This window comes from Sorex fumeus, unplaced genomic scaffold (assembly GCF_029834395.1).
Source record: "Sorex fumeus unplaced genomic scaffold, SorFum_2.1 ptg000122l, whole genome shotgun sequence".
Lineage (NCBI taxonomy): Eukaryota > Metazoa > Chordata > Mammalia > Eulipotyphla > Soricidae > Sorex > Sorex fumeus.
Window position 1 is genome coordinate 2,943,004 of NW_026606179.1, and position 15,555 is coordinate 2,958,558.

At 56.9% G+C, this 15,555-nt stretch overlaps 1 protein-coding gene across 1 annotated transcript in view; it reads left to right on the top strand.

The window, feature by feature from the left end:
• The window catches only part of SLC5A10 (solute carrier family 5 member 10), a 51,867-nt gene extending 36,815 nt beyond the window's left edge, over positions 1-15,052 (top strand). Inside the window, exons 10-15 of the mRNA XM_056135746.1 lie at positions 7,706-7,813; positions 10,248-10,398; positions 14,041-14,209; positions 14,284-14,499; positions 14,797-14,854; positions 14,946-15,052. Of these exons, the coding sequence (XP_055991721.1) occupies positions 7,706-7,813; positions 10,248-10,398; positions 14,041-14,209; positions 14,284-14,499; positions 14,797-14,854; positions 14,946-15,052 (809 nt within the window). The remainder of the gene's footprint in view (positions 1-7,705; positions 7,814-10,247; positions 10,399-14,040; positions 14,210-14,283; positions 14,500-14,796; positions 14,855-14,945) is intronic.
• Positions 15,053-15,555: the final 503 nt, after the last annotated feature.

The following is a 15,555-nucleotide window of genomic DNA, read 5'->3' on the forward strand; positions in this document are numbered from 1 at the left end:
TTAAATCTGGCCCAACAAACAGCTGCCACCCAGTCGCGTGCCACAAGCAGCCGCCAGGAGCCTGGCACAGCCCTTCCCTCCTGTGCCCCCACGCCCACCGCACTCACCCTGGATCTGGATAAGGCTGTGCCCTGCTGAGCCCGGCCCTGTGCTCAGTGCCAGGTACTAGGACGGAGTGGCTGGTGACATCTCTCGGACCCGCCCCACACTCCATTCACCTGGCTCTGCAAGCTGGGGTCCATTGGAGCACCATCCCTGATCCCTCAAGACCTGAGTTCTGCCTTTCACCCTAGTCTGGAGACTGTGCTTTGGACCAGGGTCTGCCCATGCCCTCCCCACCCCACCCCCTTTGGTCCCCTGAGTCCTGCTGGGAAGCCCTGAGCACAGCTGGGTTTGTCCTGAAACGGAAAAGACAGGAAAAAAAGACCCTCTCTGCGCCTCAGCGGCTCTTATCCTGAGAGGCCCTGGGACTCTTGCTTAGAGCTGAAAGGCTTCCAATCTCTGCAGTTACCTACCCATAATTATAGATTTACAAGAAGTTGCGAAAACAAAAACAAAAACAAAGGTTGCGTGCAGCCTTCACTCAGTTTCTCCTGGTGGTATCATCTACATGACTCTACTGCAATAATAATGGCACAGCAAGAATACTGACGTGGGTGTCCTTCCGGGCTTGTTTAGATTTCACCAGTTAACACGCGCTCATTGTGTATATGCGCGTGTGTAGATGTATGCAACCTTATCACATGTAGCCATATTATGAATCTAGCTACAGGGATATGCTATATGCATATACATACTATTTACAACCATTCACATACAGGAATATGTTTTTGCCATATGTTCTGTGTTCCATTCCCGCCAACGATGCCTGAGAGGTCCAACTTCTCTACCTCCTTGCCAACATTTCCTATTGTCACTATGGGTGTATTTTCGCCATACTGATTGGTGTGTAATCATCTCTTTCTGTGTTGTTGATCTGCATTTTCCCGATGACTAATGACTTTGGACGTATTTTCAGGTGCAGATTGGCCATTGGCACGTCCTGTTAGGTGGAACTTCTGCTAAAGTCTTTTGTGCGTTTTCTAATAGAACTGTTTGGTGTTTTGAGGTTGACTTTTGAGACCTTTCTAGATTCCAGATGCAAGACTTTTGTCAGGTGGGTGGTCTGCAAATATTTTCTGCTGATATAAAACTTTTGTTTTTCTGGGGCCAGAAAGATAGCACTTGTCTTGCATGCAGCTGATCCAAGGCGAGCACCTTTAATCACTGTACTATCTCTCTGGCCCCCACTTTGTCTTGTTGATGCCATTTTCACAGGTGTTTTGATTCACATTTCCCTGATGATATTATGATATTGAGTCTGTGTGTGTGTCTGTATACCTGTTGGTCATCTATATGATTCCTTTAGAGGCCAGGGATATAGTACAGTTGTAGGGTATTTGTCTGTATGTGTGAGCTCCTGGTTTTGATTCCCAGCACTGTGGGCGTGGAGGGTGGGGAGATAAAGTCATACTGTTTGGGACTGCAGAGGTAGTTCAATAGACTGAACACATGTCTTGCGTATAGGAGGTCTGAGAGTCCCCCAGCAGTACATGGTCCCCAGCACTGCACCTCCAGGTATGACTCAAGCAACTGCCACCCAAGTAATACAGAAAATGTACTGGCCCAATATTTCCTTTGGGAAATGTCCATTCAGTTCCTCTGCCTACGTTGTTGTGTTGGGAGGAGGGGGCCATGCTAGTGCTCAGTGCTTAGTCCGGGTGCTGTAGTCAGGGTCATTCCTGGAGGGACTCAGGGAAACATATATGGTTATGGTGCCAGGGTTAGAAGCCAGGTGGTCTGCAAGGCAGCTTCCTTGCTGTACTAGCTCTCGGGCCCCTATTATTATTTTCCATTGATTTGTGTGAATACCTCATATATTTGTATATTAAGCTCTAGCTAGATATAGAATTTGCAAACCTTTCCTCGTTGGATAGATTTACATTTCATTTTATTGAGGGTTTCCTTTGCTGTGTGGAAGTTTTTTACTTTCGTGTGGTCATTCTTGTTTTTTTGTTTGTTGTTGTTGTTGTTAGTTTGTTTTTTCTGCTTTTGACTTTTATGCCCAATTAAAAAAATGAACATTCCAAGAACAATGTCAAAGAATTTACCCTCTATGTTTTCTCTAGGAATTTTATGGTTTCAGGTTTTACACTGATAAGTCTTTAATTGATTAGAATTAATTTTTGTGTATGGTGTAAGATATTGATTCAGTTTCATTCTTTTGTATAGGCCATCCAGATTTCCCAGAACAGTTTGATGCGATATTGCCCCTTCCCCATTATTTGTTTGAGGCTTCTTTACTGTAAATTAATTGGTCATATGTGTATGGATTTATTCATAGGCTCTCTATTCTGTTCCACTGAGCTTTGTGTCATTTTATTTCAATATTGTGCTGTTTTGACTACTGTAGCTTTGTAATGTAGTTTAAAATCAGAAACTGTGACGATTCCAGCATTGATCCTCATTCTCAAATCGTTTTGGTTATTCAAGGTCTCTGGTGGTTCCCTGTGAAGTTAGCATTGTTGTTCTGTTTCTGAGAAAACTGTCATTGGAATTTTGATAGGAATTGCACTGGACCTATACGCTGCTTTAGGTAGCATGAACTTTTAGCAATGCGAATTCCCCCAATTCATGTGCATGGACTATCATTTCCATTTATCTTTAATTTCTTTCAGCAATGTCTTAAAGTTTTCACTGTATATATATTTTTCCGCTTTGGCTCAAGTTATCTTTTTAGAGCTATTTGAAGTAGGATTGTTCCCTTAATTTCCCTTTCTGTACTTCATTGTTAGTGTATAAAAATAATTGATTTGGGGGGCTAGAGAGATAGTAAAGTGGGTGCTTGTCTTGCATGAGGTCTACCCAAGTTCAATCCCAGAACCCCATATAGTTCCCTGAGCACCACCAGGAGTGATTCCTGAGTACAGAGCCAGGAGTAACCCAGAGTGTAGCCTCCAACCCCCGCCCACACCCAAAAAAACCCAATTGACTTTCGTATATAAACAGTTTTGTAGTTTAACTTCACTAAATTCATTCATTGTGTGTGACTCTGGGAGGAGGGGTAACCGTCCTAGTGGTGCTCAGGAAACCTGGGCAGGTGGTTCACAGCGAGGCCGGAGGATACAGTGCGGCTGCAGCCCTGTGGTTCTGGGATAACTCCTCCAGGCCAGCACCTGGCTTGTGTGCACACATGGTGCTGAGGCTTGAGCTGAGGCAGCTGTATGCAAGGCGAGCACTTCTCTCGCCAGCCCTGAGTTCATTTTTCACAGATTGCCTTTCATCCTTCTAGACATCCTACACAGAGTGAGCACTTGATTTGCATGAGGTCTGATTTATCCATTTCTCCTTTCATGGACGTGCTTTTGATGTCCAGTCCAAGAAGGAGGTGGAGTCCTGGGTCCTAGAGATTCTCTCTTTCCCCCTGTGTTTGAAAGGTGTTTGAAAGGCTTACATTTTGCGTGTAAATCTATGATCTATTTTGGGTTTTTGGTGTGAGGCTGAGGCTTTGATCAGCTGTAGGGCGTCAGGATGCCCCCAGGGGAATTGACAGGAGCAGAAATAGCATCAAAGGCCTTAAATGACAGTCTGGTGAGAACTGGCCTTTAGCCTGGTCTGTGCCTCGGCTCCTGCTCCCTCCTGCCATGCAGGTGTCCGAACTGGCTCCTGTTTGTGGAGGGGGAGCACCATGCTTGCCTGAGGAAAGAGTCCAAGGCCAGAGATAGTATATGCACTTACTTTATGCAGACTCCCCTGGTCAATCCTTGGCACTCCATACGTCCCCTGAGCCTCACCAGAAATGATTCCTGAGAACAAAGCCAGGAGTAAACCTTGAGTCCTGCTGGGTATGATTCAAAAAACCCTACTTTAAAAAAAAAATGATTTGGGGGCCACACCCTATGATGCTCGGGAATTATTCCTGCTCTACTCTTAGGGATCATTCCTGGCAGGACTCAGAGGACCATCTGGGGTGCCAGGACTCAAACTCAGGTTGGTGGCATGCAAAGCCAGCACCCTTCCCATGGTACTCTCTCTTTGGTCCATAAACATTTTGTTTTTCAGGTCAGCAATCTCTGTCAGGGCCCTGCACACTGACTTACCAGGCACTGCCGGGCCAGGGCCCTCCTGAGAGCCTGTAGTCATAGGCTGTGGGGAAGATGGACAGACACGGCCCCAGATCTATTGGTGCTATTGGTGTGGAGGACGTGTCCCAGTGTCGAGTTGAGAGGAATGAGGGTGAGCCCCTGGGTTGGTGAAGGAGGGAGGAGACAGCAAGAGTGCACAGCAAGCCCAGAGGTGTGAGTCAAGTGGGCAGGGGTGAGGCTGGCCATGTGCGGGGCGGGGGAGGGGGGTCATGAGTGTACAATGATCCCTCTGCGAGGTGCGGGGGGACAGTGGAGGATCCCAGAGGGTGTGGGCAGGGCAGAGGACAGGCAGGTGGGTGTTCTAGATGGTTCTGCTGCTGCCTTGCAGGTGGGGTGGGTTGGCCTTGGCCCCTCTGAACACAGAGCCAGGAGGTAAGCCCGGAGCACTGCTGGGTGTGACCCAAAAAAGAAAACAAAACCCCAGTATCTTGGGGAAGTCACCTCCTGCCCTCTGCAGGACTGTGCCAGCTGGCCTCCTGCCCTGTAGTCCCCGCGGCTGGGCACCTGGGCGTGGTGGGTGGTTACCTGCAGAACCCTGGCCATGGTCACTCCATACAGCCCTGCCCACCGCTGTGAGGGGGGAAGGTTCCCTCTGAAAGCCCTGACCTTTCTGCAATGTTGGGGGGAGTCACTGTCCCCCAAAGTGACTCCAAAGGGCTAGGGGTCTGCAGGAGAATGGCGCTCAAAGGAGGCAGGTCCAGAAAGTGACCACAAGTGTGGGTCCCGGGTTCCCGTGTCCATGCGGGTCAGCACAGGGAACCCTAAGGAAGTTAGGGTACAGAATAAGCATGGTCTTAGAGTGGGGGTGACCACCAAGACATCGGGGTACCACATGCCTCCCTGGTGTGGCCCTGATGAAGAGCTGAGAATAAAAGTTGTCACTCAGAGGGAAAAATATAAAAGTCGGGGTTGGGGACCAGGCGGCCGCTGTTGGAGTAGGTGAAGTTTCCCAGGGCCTGAAATGAAATCGCTGGACTTGACATTGGCCAGGGAGGGAGAGAAGAGGGAGCAGCAGGGGTAGCTGCCACAGAGTTTCCATGTGGGTCTGACTGGGGCCCAAGTGCCAGGGATGGGCTTGCACGCAGGAGCCTGGGTCCAATCCCTGAGTTCCACGAGGGAGTGACCATCCCCCAGCTCTGTGCAGAGAAGCCCCTGAACACAGTTAGTTGCGGCCCTCAAACCAAAACACAAAACCAACTCCAAAAGGGGTGCAAAGGTGGAGACTACTTGGAGGGGTCCCCGGTTTGCAGCCCCTGCGGTGGCCCTGGCTCCTGTTGGCACAGAGAGAACTTCAGGTGGCAACACCTGTGTTGCTGTCATCAAGGGCAGCTTCCCCTTTCTTGCTGTTCAGCACAAACACGGCAGGCCAGGCGGCCACAGGTGCCCAGAGGCGCTGCCCAGGCCGGGAGCCTGGAACAAACCAGCCAGAATCTCCTGACTTGGGCTTTCTGGGCCATTATGTGGCCATGACTCTTCCTGGGTCCTCCCAGGAGGGCTGGGTCATCTAAGCTCCAAGCCAGCTGGTCCAGGCTCAGAACCTGTCAGCAGGGGCCCTGCCCTCTGAGTGCTGGGCCCCAGTGACCCCAGAGTCCACCTGTCCCCAGGCTTTGCCCTGGATCTGTGTGTTCCGACGTGTTCTACTCTCTGGTCCTCTGCGCTTTCATGCATGCAGGGTGGCAAAGGGTAGGAAGTGGCAGGCAGCAGATGGAACAGTACCTGGGCTTCTTCCTGGCTTTTTCTGGCATCCTTTCTCTCATCCTGCACCTTTTCTCCTTCTTCCCAACCACTTACTCCCTTACTCATTCATTCATAAATGTTCTCAGTACCCGGAAAGGCTCTCAGGGATGATTCAAACTCCTGTTGGTGTCTGCCCTTGAGGAGCTCTCAGTGGGGGAGAGAAAATTTGCAAACAAACAATTGTGATTCAGAGCTGCTGTGAAGGGGGTGGGGAGGCGCCTGAGGAGGCCTCTGGGATGAGGATGAGGAGGGAGGACAGGGCCAAGGCGTGGAGGCGGCAGGGCGAGTCGGAAACAGGTAGGGCGGCTGCGGGCTGCCCTGAGCCCTGGGAAGGATGTTCCCCAGACAGTTATGGACTCAGGGCTCCGGCCTGGGAGGCGGTTCCTGGGAAGTAAGTGGTCTGAGCAGAGCCGGATTTTGAAAGGACGCAGAGGCTGTGGGCGGGTGTGGCACCGGGTGGTGGAGAGAGGAGATGGAGTCAGGGGCAGAGCAGCTGGCGATGACAGGGTCTTGGGGCATCCTGGGACAAGGGGACAGAACTGGGTCTGGGCAGGGACCAGCGGGGCTGGAAACAGCTGTCCTAGAAGCCTGGAGCTCTGGCTTGGTGGGGAGGGGACATGCGCCTAGAGGAAGTGGCCCGGGACCCGCTGCCCCTGCCTGCTGCACCCTGAGAAGGGGCCTTGCGGTGGGGGGGTGCTGAGACAGTGATAGCCAGCAGTCGGGTTCTGCATGGACCTTCCCAGGATCCCCTGAGCACCCGTTGTCCTGCCCCTGCCTTTGCCCTTTGCTCCGTCACCTCTCAGAGAGTTGGGGGGTCCGGGGCCATGAGTGCACGAAACATTTCTTTGGAGGTGCAAGAAGACGGGGTGATTTCTCCATCAAGTACCCCAACTTAGAGAGCCAGGCACACAGACCCTGTGTGCAGAGCCAGGAGGTGGCGAGAGGGGCCCTGTGCCTGGGCTCTGTTTGTGAGCTCACGAGGGGGAGCTGGGGGGTCTGGGCTGAGACCAGGATTAGTCCGTATGTCCCCTTCTCTCAGAATATGAGCATTGCCAGGTCGCCTCTGAGCACCTCCCTGGCCTGGCCCAAGGGGAAGAGGCAGAAAATCAATCAACAAGCCCACGTGGTCTGTCTGTCGTCAGGGAGGACAGGGAGGAGGAGGTGGCTCGAGAGGCAGGTGGAAGAGTGGGGAATTTCTCAGGGGGGCAGGGCCCTGTGCCCTGGGCGGGTCCAGGAGTGCAGTCTCTGGCAGAGGGCCGCAGGTGGGCTTGGCAGCCTGGAAGAGTCACGTCCACATGGAGGTTGTGGGAGCCACTGGAGAGTTGCGGGGCGGGGGCGGGGTGGTCGGCACTCCTCCTGCTCTGCTCTGAGAGCCCCAGAAGCTGCTGGGAGGGAAAGGGGGGCCTCTGGGCCAGAGCCAAACAGACCTGCCTGGACAGCTCCTCGGCCTCCCTATGGCCTGCCTGCGGGAACTGCCTGGGGGTGGAGGGCTGCAAGATGGCTGCTGCCTGCACTAACGGTCAGGGGAGGCAAGTGCTGGTGAGCCTCCCTCCCTGCAACTGGCCTGCTGTGGGAGGAAGGCCAGGGCAGAGGCAAGTGGAGAGAGACTGTCACCCCAGCCGGGCCCCTTGCCTGGCCAGCCCTCTCCAGTGACCCAGAAGGGGAAACTGAGGCCCAAAGCCCAGGGGCTGCTACTGGGAAGTGATGAGAAGAGCCTGGCGGGCTGCAGCCCTCCTCTGGGGCCTGCCCAGGGCCAGGCAGTGGTCATGGCTCCCTCTCCATAGATGATGTGGGATGCGTGGTGCCGGCTGAGTGTCTGCGGGCCTGTGGAACGGAGATCGGCTGCTCCAATATTGCCTACCCCAAGCTGGTCATGGAGCTGATGCCCACAGGTGAGCTGGGGAGGGCCTGGGAGAGGCCGTCTGACATCCAGGAGGGAGGCGCCCACAGGGCAAGAGAAACAGTGAGAGGAAATGCACAGCACTGCGGAGGGCCCAGCTCTGGGCCATGCCAACTTCCTGCGTGATCGCCCGGCATCCTCTTCTTGTCCTCTTCCAAGAACACAGCCTTGTTGCTAGCCCCCCTGTTTTGTTTAAGTTTTTTTCTTTGTTTTTTGAATTTTGTGTCACATCCAGCAATGCTCATGGCTTATCCTGGCTCTGCACTCAGGAATTACTCCTGGCGGTGCTCAGGGGACCATATGGGATGCTGGGGATCGAGCCCTGTCCTACGGCTCTGTCCCCCACTCTGTTTAAAGATGGGAAACTGAGACCAGGAGAGGCTGAACAGCCTGGCTAAAGACAGGTGGAGCTGGAGTCCGCACCCAGGTGGCCATCTGCGAGCCAGCCTGTGGCCTGGGAAAGGCTTGAGCTCACTGCCTGGCCCAGCGGGGCAGATCACACGTCTGCGTGCTCCGGGCAGTGTTAGCTCCCTTTATTCCCGAGAGGGAATGGAGGCACTGAGGGGTCACAGCGGCTTGTCTGAAGTCTCAGAGAAGGATGAGACGCAAACCCCAGTTTCCCTCCCCACAGGTCCCTGCAGCCCTGCAAGGCCAGAGTCAGGGGCCCGCCAGGAGCCAGTGGGCCAGGAGGGGCAGGTGTGGGCTTTCTGTGTTTCTCAAGCGACAGCAGCCCCAGCAGTGTCTGTGGGTGGGACCTCGTCACGTGGAGAATGGCAGAGGCCACGGAGCGGGGCGGGGAGTCCCACTGAGCAGATGAGACATTTTTCTGAGCCTCCCTGCAGCCCAGGTTTCTCCTCCCTCCCTTTGGCATCCCATGTGGAAACTTCCAGGCCCCACCTTGCTCGTCCCCTCTGAGGACCAGGGTTCACAGACTGGCATCAGATTTTGGCTCAGCCGCTTGCTGGCGGGGATATTTGGGGCATGGCTCTTCCCTGCCCAGATCTTCAGTGGCCTCGTTTGTGAACGGCTGATAATGACACTTCCACAGTGCTCGGAGCAGCTACCAGGATTATACCTAAAAGTACAGGGAACTGCCGGATGCAAGGCTGGGCCTTCCTGTGGGCCTCACCTTCCTCTGCAGTTTTGGGGGCTGCCTAAGCACCCCCCGACATTACTCAGACCTGATGAGGAGAAGATACCTCATGTCAACCAATTTCTTTGAGCAGGAGGAGGGTGACCAGCTGAATTCCCTTTCCGAAGGGCCCTGGCAAGCCCAGACCTCACACAGCTGCTCGGGCATAGGCCGGGGCTGGAGGCTTCACTCATGGGCTGAGCCCAGACTGTATGTGGGAGGCCAGGGTCGATTTCTGGCACCTCCGGGACCCTGAAGCACAGAGCCAGGAGTAACCCTAGAATACTGCTTTGTGTGGCCCCCAAATTTTTTTTGGTTTGGTTTGGGCCACACCTGATGGATCAACTACATGCAAGGCAAGCGCCCTACCTGCTGTACTATCACTCCGGCCTCCCCCCCAATTTTTATTTTTGAAAGAGAAATGAGAGGGTCAGAGTGATAGTACAGCAGGGAGGGAGTTTGCCTTGCACGTGGCTGATCCGGGCTTGATGCCCTGAGCTCTGCTAGGAGTGCTCTCTGAGCGCAGAGCCAGGAGTAAGTCCTGAGCATCACTGGGTGTGGCCCAAAAACCAAATAAAAAAATAAAGAAACAAAACAGCAGATCCAGAGCCTGGCAGCATCCTAGCCAGGCAACGAGCAGCAGCTGAAAGGCTGAGCACGCAGGGAGGGGCCCATCAGGCTGATCCCAGGGGCAGTGGGCAGAGGACCAGGAGCAGGCACAGACCTGGAGGACGCACAGCAAGGCGCACAGACCTGGAGGACGGACAGAATCCTAGAGCAAGTGTGTCAGAGACTGTGGAGGCAGCCTTAATCCAACACTCAGAGATGGCAGGCACCTGACTTGAAGTCACACAGCACCGAGGCAGAAGTCGAGTGTCCTTTTCTGCCCCTGTCCAGCCCATGGCTTCCCAGAGTCTTTCCCCTTCTCAATGGGATCCCCTCACTCATTTTCAGTCATTCGGGGGGTAGATTTTTTCCCTCTCTCCCCCAGGGGAGAAAGGGCCCCCTGAGACTGCGGGAAGCCCAGCCCGAATAGAGATGGGCTGTGCCGGGTCAGGGGGTCCTGCTTCTGGCCTGCCCCGTCCCCCGGCCACTGTCTTCCCCTGAGCCTCCCCTTGCTTGTCTGCCCAAGGGGTCAGTAGTCGTCCTGCCAGATGAAGCCGTGGGCTCTGCAGCGGTCATGGTGGCGGCCGCTTTGCAGCCACGAGGGTCAGGCCGCAGACCCGGGAGTCCCCGACCTGGCCTGCACCCGGCACTCGGGGCCCAGGCGGTGCAGACACGGCTGTCCCTGCAGGTCTGCGCGGGCTGATGGTTGCCGTGATGATGGCCGCGCTCGTGTCCTCGCTGACCTCCGTCTTCAACAGCAGCAGCACCCTCTTCACCATGGACATCTGGAGGCAGCTGCGGCCCCGGGCGGGCGAGCGCGAGCTACTGCTGGTGGGACGGTACGGGGGTGCTGGCACGGGAGGGGCTGGAGATGGGCTTTGAGGGGTGAGTGGGAGGATGCAGGCCAGCAAGGAGGCGAGAGAAGAGGCCGCACTGCTCCTCCTCCCGCCCTCGCTCCAGCCTCCCTGGTCCTCTCTGGTCACAGTCCCTGTCCTCCTCCTTGTGCCTCCTATTCCGAGCTGTTTCCTGGGGAACTGGCCAGACAGACCCTGCTCCCCGGCCATCCCGACATCTGGCTTCCCCGCTCTGAACCCTCAAACCTCCTATGTGTCCCAGCCGGTCCAAGAGAGCTCGAGGCAGAATTCAGAGCTGGCTACACTGGGTCCCAGCTGCCCCACCCCCTGGCTCTGGGCACCCCCACCCCCTTGGCTTCCCAGCCCCTCTGCTCTCCTTGTTCCTTCAATGACTTGCCTGCTCTTTTAGACCCTGCCTGTGTTTTCTCCTCCATGCAGTCCCCCTTGAATAGACTCCCACCAAGAATAGACCCTGTCATCCCTCTGTGCTTCCCCAGGACTATTGCCAGATCCCTCCCCCCACACCCCCACTGATTCATGGGACTCTCCCCACCTCATCTCCCCCACACATCCTCCCTCCTTGGGCTCAGCGGGTTGGTGTGGGGGGGGGAGGCGCCTTCCTGGTGAACTGGGCGCTGGTTGGTGGTGGTGGGGCGCCTTCCGGTTGAACTGGGCGCTGATGTGGGCGCTGGTGCGCGTGTCCTGTGGCCGCTCCTCAGGGCGGGCCTCTCGGGAGCTCCCAGCACTCGTCCCAGCGATGAAAACAGCAGCTCCTGACAGAAAGGTCCTGTCGGGACTTGCCGGGTGCAGACAAGTGAACGTGAGCTCATCCCGGCCTTGCAGCCTCCAAACAAGGGCCTCTCCCTCTGGCCCCGGGACAGCCTGTGCCAGCGCCACTGCCCCCCTCCCCTGCCAGACTGTCCTTGGCAGCCCATGAGCTGATGTCCTCCTGCTGCCCTGGGCTGGATACTGGGAACCGTAGGGCCAGTCCCCCATTTCCTGGCCTCCGTAGAAGCAGGGCTTTCCAGTCTGCAGAACCGAGGAACTGCAGGGTCTACTCTCCATGCCAGCCTGCCCAGCCACTGTCCCGACCTCTCCCCAGGGGCCGACTCCCAAGAGGCACTGCACTCTCCCTCCGCTCCCCCCAGCTGCCTGTCTGGGGAGCAGAAGGCTGTGATGTGGAGTATGGGCCTGGGTCAGTTCTACCACACCTCCCTCTGGGAGCCCCTCAACACTTCCAGCGTCCTCCTGCCTGAGACATCAATCCAGCTGTGCTCCCTAAGACACCCTTCCAGTGATGCTCCCTAAGACACTGATCTGGCAGTCCTCCCTAAGACACTGATCCAGCAGTGCTCCCTAAGATGCTGATCCAGTGGTGCTCCTTAAGACACTAATCCAATGGTGCTCCCTAAGACACTGATCTGGCAGTGGTGCTCCCTAAGTGCAGAGCATCCTGGGTCCCTGCAACCCCCATTTGTGCAGGGACAGGCAGAGAGGTCAGGGGGTCCTAGAGCCCGGGCAAGAGGCCATGATGGGCAGACTGGCAGGCAGGGGTGCAGGGATGAGCTGAGGGTCTCCCAGTAGGGGTGCCTTGGCTGTGGCCACTCCTCTCTGAAGCCCTGCGTTTTGCCCACCCCACGCCCCACACCCTAGTCTCCCAGCTCCTTAGTTTCCTCCCTTGCTATTCCCTCTGACTTCTCTATTCCTCCGCCCACAAGCTGTGCCTTGCGCCCCTTAATCAGGACAGCACCCTTGGGTGATGGAGGGGACTGGCTCTATATGGGGATGGGGTGAGGGTGTCAAGACGACTTCCTGGAGGAGGAAGGCCCTTAGTTGAGCCTTGGAGAATAGGGGTCTAGCCAGGGAAGAGGTGTGGGAGGAGGGCACTCTAGGCAGAGGAACAGCGTCTGGGTTTGGGGGCGCTGGGCCAGGAGGGGACCCCCCAGAAGGCACGAGAAGGCGAGGGCCCTCTCCAGACCGGCTGCAGCGCCTGGCCCAGGGGTGCTGAGTCTGTGCGGGGAGGCCCCAGGAGGGCGGGGTGGGTGGTGGTGGAGCCCGCCTGGCCTTTGAAGAGGGCAGCGCCTGCCAGGCTAAGGGTTAATTAGCCCTAATCAAGGCGGCACCTCCTCCCTCCACCCTCCCCCTCAGGCCTGGAAGGGAAGGCAGGGAGGAGTGGGTGAGCAGGAGGCGGGCCCAGCCCTGCCATGCACACAACCCCAACCCTGCAGCCGGAGGCCCCCCGCCCCCAAAAAACACACACCAACTGACCAGGGAAAGAGGGCTAAGGTCAGCTAAGCAACACTGACTCCAGAGCCAGGTCCAGGCCTTCTCCTCCTGGGGGTTCTCCAGAATGGATGCCTCCTTTGGGGTCCCCCCAGCCCAGCCCTGAGCCCAGGGTGCAAGGCTTGTCTGTATCGTCTCTGTGCTGGACAGAGATGAGGGCCCCCTTCCCCTGGCACTCAGGCAGGCTCCTTGTTGTAAGAGTGGACCCAGGGCCTGCAGTTGGGGGGGTATTGAGAGGGGAGGGGGCATGAGGGGGAGTGGGGGCTGTAGGCCCAGCACCTGCAAAGCACTTCGGGCTCAGGGTGGGAGCCCCTATCTTTTTTTGAAAATTTGTATTGAATCAGCATGCATTACAAGGTCACGATTCATGACTGAGTTTGAGGTGTACAAAGTCCCAGCACCTGTCCCTTCATCAGTGTCTGCTTCCCTGCATCGAGGTCCCAATTCCCTCCCGACCCCAGCCTGTCTTGGTGGCACTTTCCCCTGAGCCACTGTCATAGTGTTCCCTTTTCTAACTTGTCCCCCAGCCCCACCCCAGTGCCAAACTGAAGACCATTTCTTATGCTCCTTGCTTCTGTTGCCTTTGAGCACTTGGTATTCCCCTGTGAGGCTTCTTCTATCCCATACGGAGAGGTCATGCTGAGGTTGGTGCTCTCCTGCTGCCTGGCTCTAGTATGTAACAGGAGCCTATATAGTGTCTTAGAACAGGCCTCTGGAGACTTTGCCATCTCCCCTGTTTGCCCGAGAAATACCCACAGGCGAGCGGATCCCAGGCTGCAGGAAGCTCAGAAAACCTCCTGGGGGCTGGAGCGGGGAGGGTGTTTGCCTTGCACTCAGCCAACCCCGGTTTGATTCCCAGCATCCCGCATGGTCTCCCGAACACCGCCAGGAGTAATTCCTGAGTGCAGAGCCAGAAGTAACCCCTGAGATCACCAGCTGTGATCGAAAAAGCAAAAAAGAAAACCTCTCACTGTTGCCAGTACTTCCAAGATGCCCCCAGGCCCAGGGGCACGCCCCTGGTGGGCGAGGACCCCATTTAGGACTACAGAAGGGCTAGAGGAGCCCGCAGGCCTGCCTGTTTCTGCAGCAAGAGCTTTAGGTCCAGGGGACCACGCGGGCTCCGCATTGGCTGTGAGAAGAGCTGGGAGGAAAGTCCACGGAGAGGCTGGGTGGGCGCTCCCCACCCTGGGTGCCAGGAGGCGCTTTGCGAGGCCCACCCTGCAAGCATCAGAGAGGCGGTGATGGCCCAAGGGACCCAGCTGCTGCGGAGGAGGTGGAAGGGTGCAGGGCCGGGGCTGTGGCCAGGGAAGGGCCCAACCAGCACACCTACCCGCTGCCCCGCAGGGTGGTGATCGTGGTGCTCATCGGCGTGAGCGTGGCCTGGATCCCCGTGCTGCAGGGGTCCAATGGCGGGCAGCTCTTCATCTACATGCAGTCGGTGACCAGCTCCCTGGCGCCACCCGTGACCGCCATCTTCCTACTGGGCATCTTCTGGCCGCGCGCCAATGAGCAGGTGGGGTCAGCGGACGGGTGGGCGCTCGGTCCCGGAGCCGATGAGCAGGAAAGAACCTGCCTTCTCCCTCCCAGGGGGCCTTCTGGGGGCTGATGGCTGGGCTGGCGGTGGGGGCCACGAGGCTGGTGCTGGAGTTCTTGCACCCCTCGCCCCCCTGCGGACTCCCGGACCCGCGGCCGGCCATGCTGAGCGCCGTCCACTACCTGCACTTCGCCATCGCCCTCTTTGCTCTCAGCGGTGCTGTGGGCGTGGCCGGCAGCCTGCTGACCCCTGCCCCACCCAGCGTGCAGGTGAGTCCACTGAGTCTGCCCACGTCCTCGCTCTGGCCCCCTTTGGCCTCTGAATCTCTCGTGATGGTTCAGAAACATTCCAGGGGCTGGGGGGAGGGCCGATGACCCCATTTTGAAGTCAGGCACTGCCTGCTCCACTGAACTCCTCCAGGAGTGACCCGAGCCCAGAGCCTGGGGTGTTCATAACTGCACCCACCAAAGCCCCCAAACCTGAATATTCTAGCCCTTGCCCTGATTCAGCCTGGCTCCGGCCAGTTTTGAACTCGGTGTTTCTGCCCAACTGTCTTGCCCCTGCAGACGGAGAACCTCACCTGGTGGACCCTGGCTCCAGGCCTGGCCTCAGGAGCCAAAGCAGGTACACGGTGGGCTCAGCTCCCTCCCTCCCTCTGGTTCCGGGGCAGGTGCTGCAGGCTCAGGTGCCCCATGATGCCCTCCCCCCTCCCCAGGGGACGGCCAGACATCTCCAAGACATGCTTTCTGGGCGCGAGTCTGCGGCCTGCAAGCCATCCTCCTCATGTGTGTGAACGTGTTCTTCTATGCCTACTTCGCCTGACACTGCCTGTGTGGGTGGACAGGGGTGCGCCATGACCCCCTCACAGCCTAGGGTGCTGGGTCCAGGCCTGGCCGAAGGGAAAGGCAGGAGCCCGTGAAATGAAGGGCTTGAAGAGAGCAAGCAACAGATTTCTGAAACAATTACAAAGTAACTGTACTGGCAAAGAAAATTCCACTTCTGAATCGCTTCTATCTGTCCTTCTGCTGGTTTTATTCCGAATATTTGGTCAGGAGCAACTGTGGCCTGCCAAGCCTGGTCTTCCTGCTCTCTGGTCAGTTCTGGGGGGCAGGATGCCCAGCTCCTGACCCTGCACCAGGGGTTGCCCACCCCGTTCTGGACATGACTGACCTCCCTAACTTCCCCCGTACCCTGCAGTGCCCACAGGCCCTGGGGCCCAGAGTGGGCAGAACCTGGGTCTGACCAAGCTAGGGTGGACAGAGCAGGGCTTCCTGGGCCATGCCCTAGGCCTGCCCCTGGGGCCTGTCTGCCCCCAGCCCAGAGAG